At 41.9% G+C, this 1502-nt stretch overlaps 1 protein-coding gene across 1 annotated transcript; it reads left to right on the top strand.

The window, feature by feature from the left end:
- The first annotated feature begins 253 nt into the window (after positions 1-253).
- On the top strand, positions 254-973 carry LOC143589674 (uncharacterized). The gene has a single exon (XM_077070370.1). The coding sequence runs from the start codon at positions 254-256 to the stop codon at positions 971-973; it is 720 nt and encodes a 239-aa protein (XP_076926485.1).
- The last annotated feature ends 529 nt before the right edge of the window (positions 974-1502 follow it).

The following is a 1502-nucleotide window of genomic DNA, read 5'->3' as shown; positions in this document are numbered from 1 at the left end:
TTTCACCGCACCCGTCTCGAGCGTTTATCAAGAACAAAGCCGTTCATTGTCGGATCCGGTTTTGGGACCTACAATCTGTTCTCTTTTTAATACTTGTTATCTCTTCTCAAACTCTAATATTCAAAACCCTTTAAACCCTACCAAACCTAATTGTGTGATCTGATCCAACAAAGTGGTATCAGAGCCACACCCTCTAATCCGATTTAAAGACTCTTGCTGGTAGAATTGTTATAGTTTGTGTGTGGTCGATCATATGGCAGGAAGCAGTATGGCTGGTACAGTTCCTTCAACTCCTCTCCCTATCTTTAAGGGTGAGGGTTATGAATTCTGGAGCATAAGGATGAAGACCTTACTTATCTCACATGATCTGTGGGATACTGTTGGGAGTGGGTATAATGAAAAAGACAATGATCGACCTAGGTTACGAGAAAAAATGAAGAAAGATGCAAAAGCTCTATCCCTAATTCAGCAAGCCGTACACGATGAAGTATTTTCTCGTATTGCAGCAGCCTCAACCTCTAAACAAGCCTGGACACTACTCCAAACAGAGTACCAGGGGGATTCTAAAGTAAAGACTGTGAAATTGCAAGGTCTGGGACGAGATTTCGAGACTCTTCAGATGAAAGAAGGGGAAGGTGTTGCTGATTTTTTGTCAAAAGTAATGAAGAATGTAAACCAGAAGAGAGCTTATGGGGAAGATGTATCAGATCAGTTGGTGGTGGAGAGTGTCCTGCGAAGTCTTCCTCCACGTTGGGATCATGTAGTGACCGCCATAGAGAAATCGAAGGATCTCTCTAGATTATCTTTTGATCAATTAATGGGCTCCCTGCAAGCTCATGAAGTGATAGTAAATAGGAACGTTGATCAAGTGGAAGAAGAACATGCTTTCCAAGCTAGAGAAGATAATGGTGGTCCTGCTTATCGTGGTAGAAGAAGTCCAGTAACTCGAAGTCGTGGTCGTGGAAGAGGGTGAGGGCTTGGTCGTGCTAAGTCTCAAGTACAATGTTATAATTGTTATAGATATGGTCATGTTCAAGTGGATTGATGGAGTGAACCACAAGCACACGCAGCTGTGGAAGATAATGAAGAAGAAGGGGAGTTGTTTGCTCATATGGCAATGGCAAGTGAAGATGTGTCATTGAAAACTGCTGACAAGCAAACCAAAAGTGATACTGATGTTTGGTTCATTGACAACGGCTGCTCTAATCACATGACAGGGCAACGAACTTTGTTTAAATCTCTAGACCATACCAAGTTAAGTGTGAAGATGGGTAATGGTAAGGCAATACATGTTGAAGGGAAAGGAACGGTAAAGCTTGAAGTAACAGAAGGAAAGTACAAAGTTTTAAGCAATGTCCAATTCTCTCCTGAATTGGGATACAACCTGTTAAGTGTTGGGCAACTCATGAATTCTGGATACTCGCTCTTGTTTGATGATGATGCATGTGTGATAACACATAAAAAGACCGGTGAAGTTAGTTGTAAGGTTCCCATGTCAGGTA

The sequence above is a fragment of the Bidens hawaiensis genome, unplaced genomic scaffold (genome assembly GCF_021521415.1).
Source record: "Bidens hawaiensis isolate Kalapana, Puna unplaced genomic scaffold, B.hawaiensis_p1.1 tig00037714_1, whole genome shotgun sequence".
Lineage (NCBI taxonomy): Eukaryota > Viridiplantae > Streptophyta > Magnoliopsida > Asterales > Asteraceae > Bidens > Bidens hawaiensis.
The sequence above is the reverse complement of the archived record's forward strand: the minus strand, read 5'-3'. Positions and strand labels throughout refer to the sequence as shown.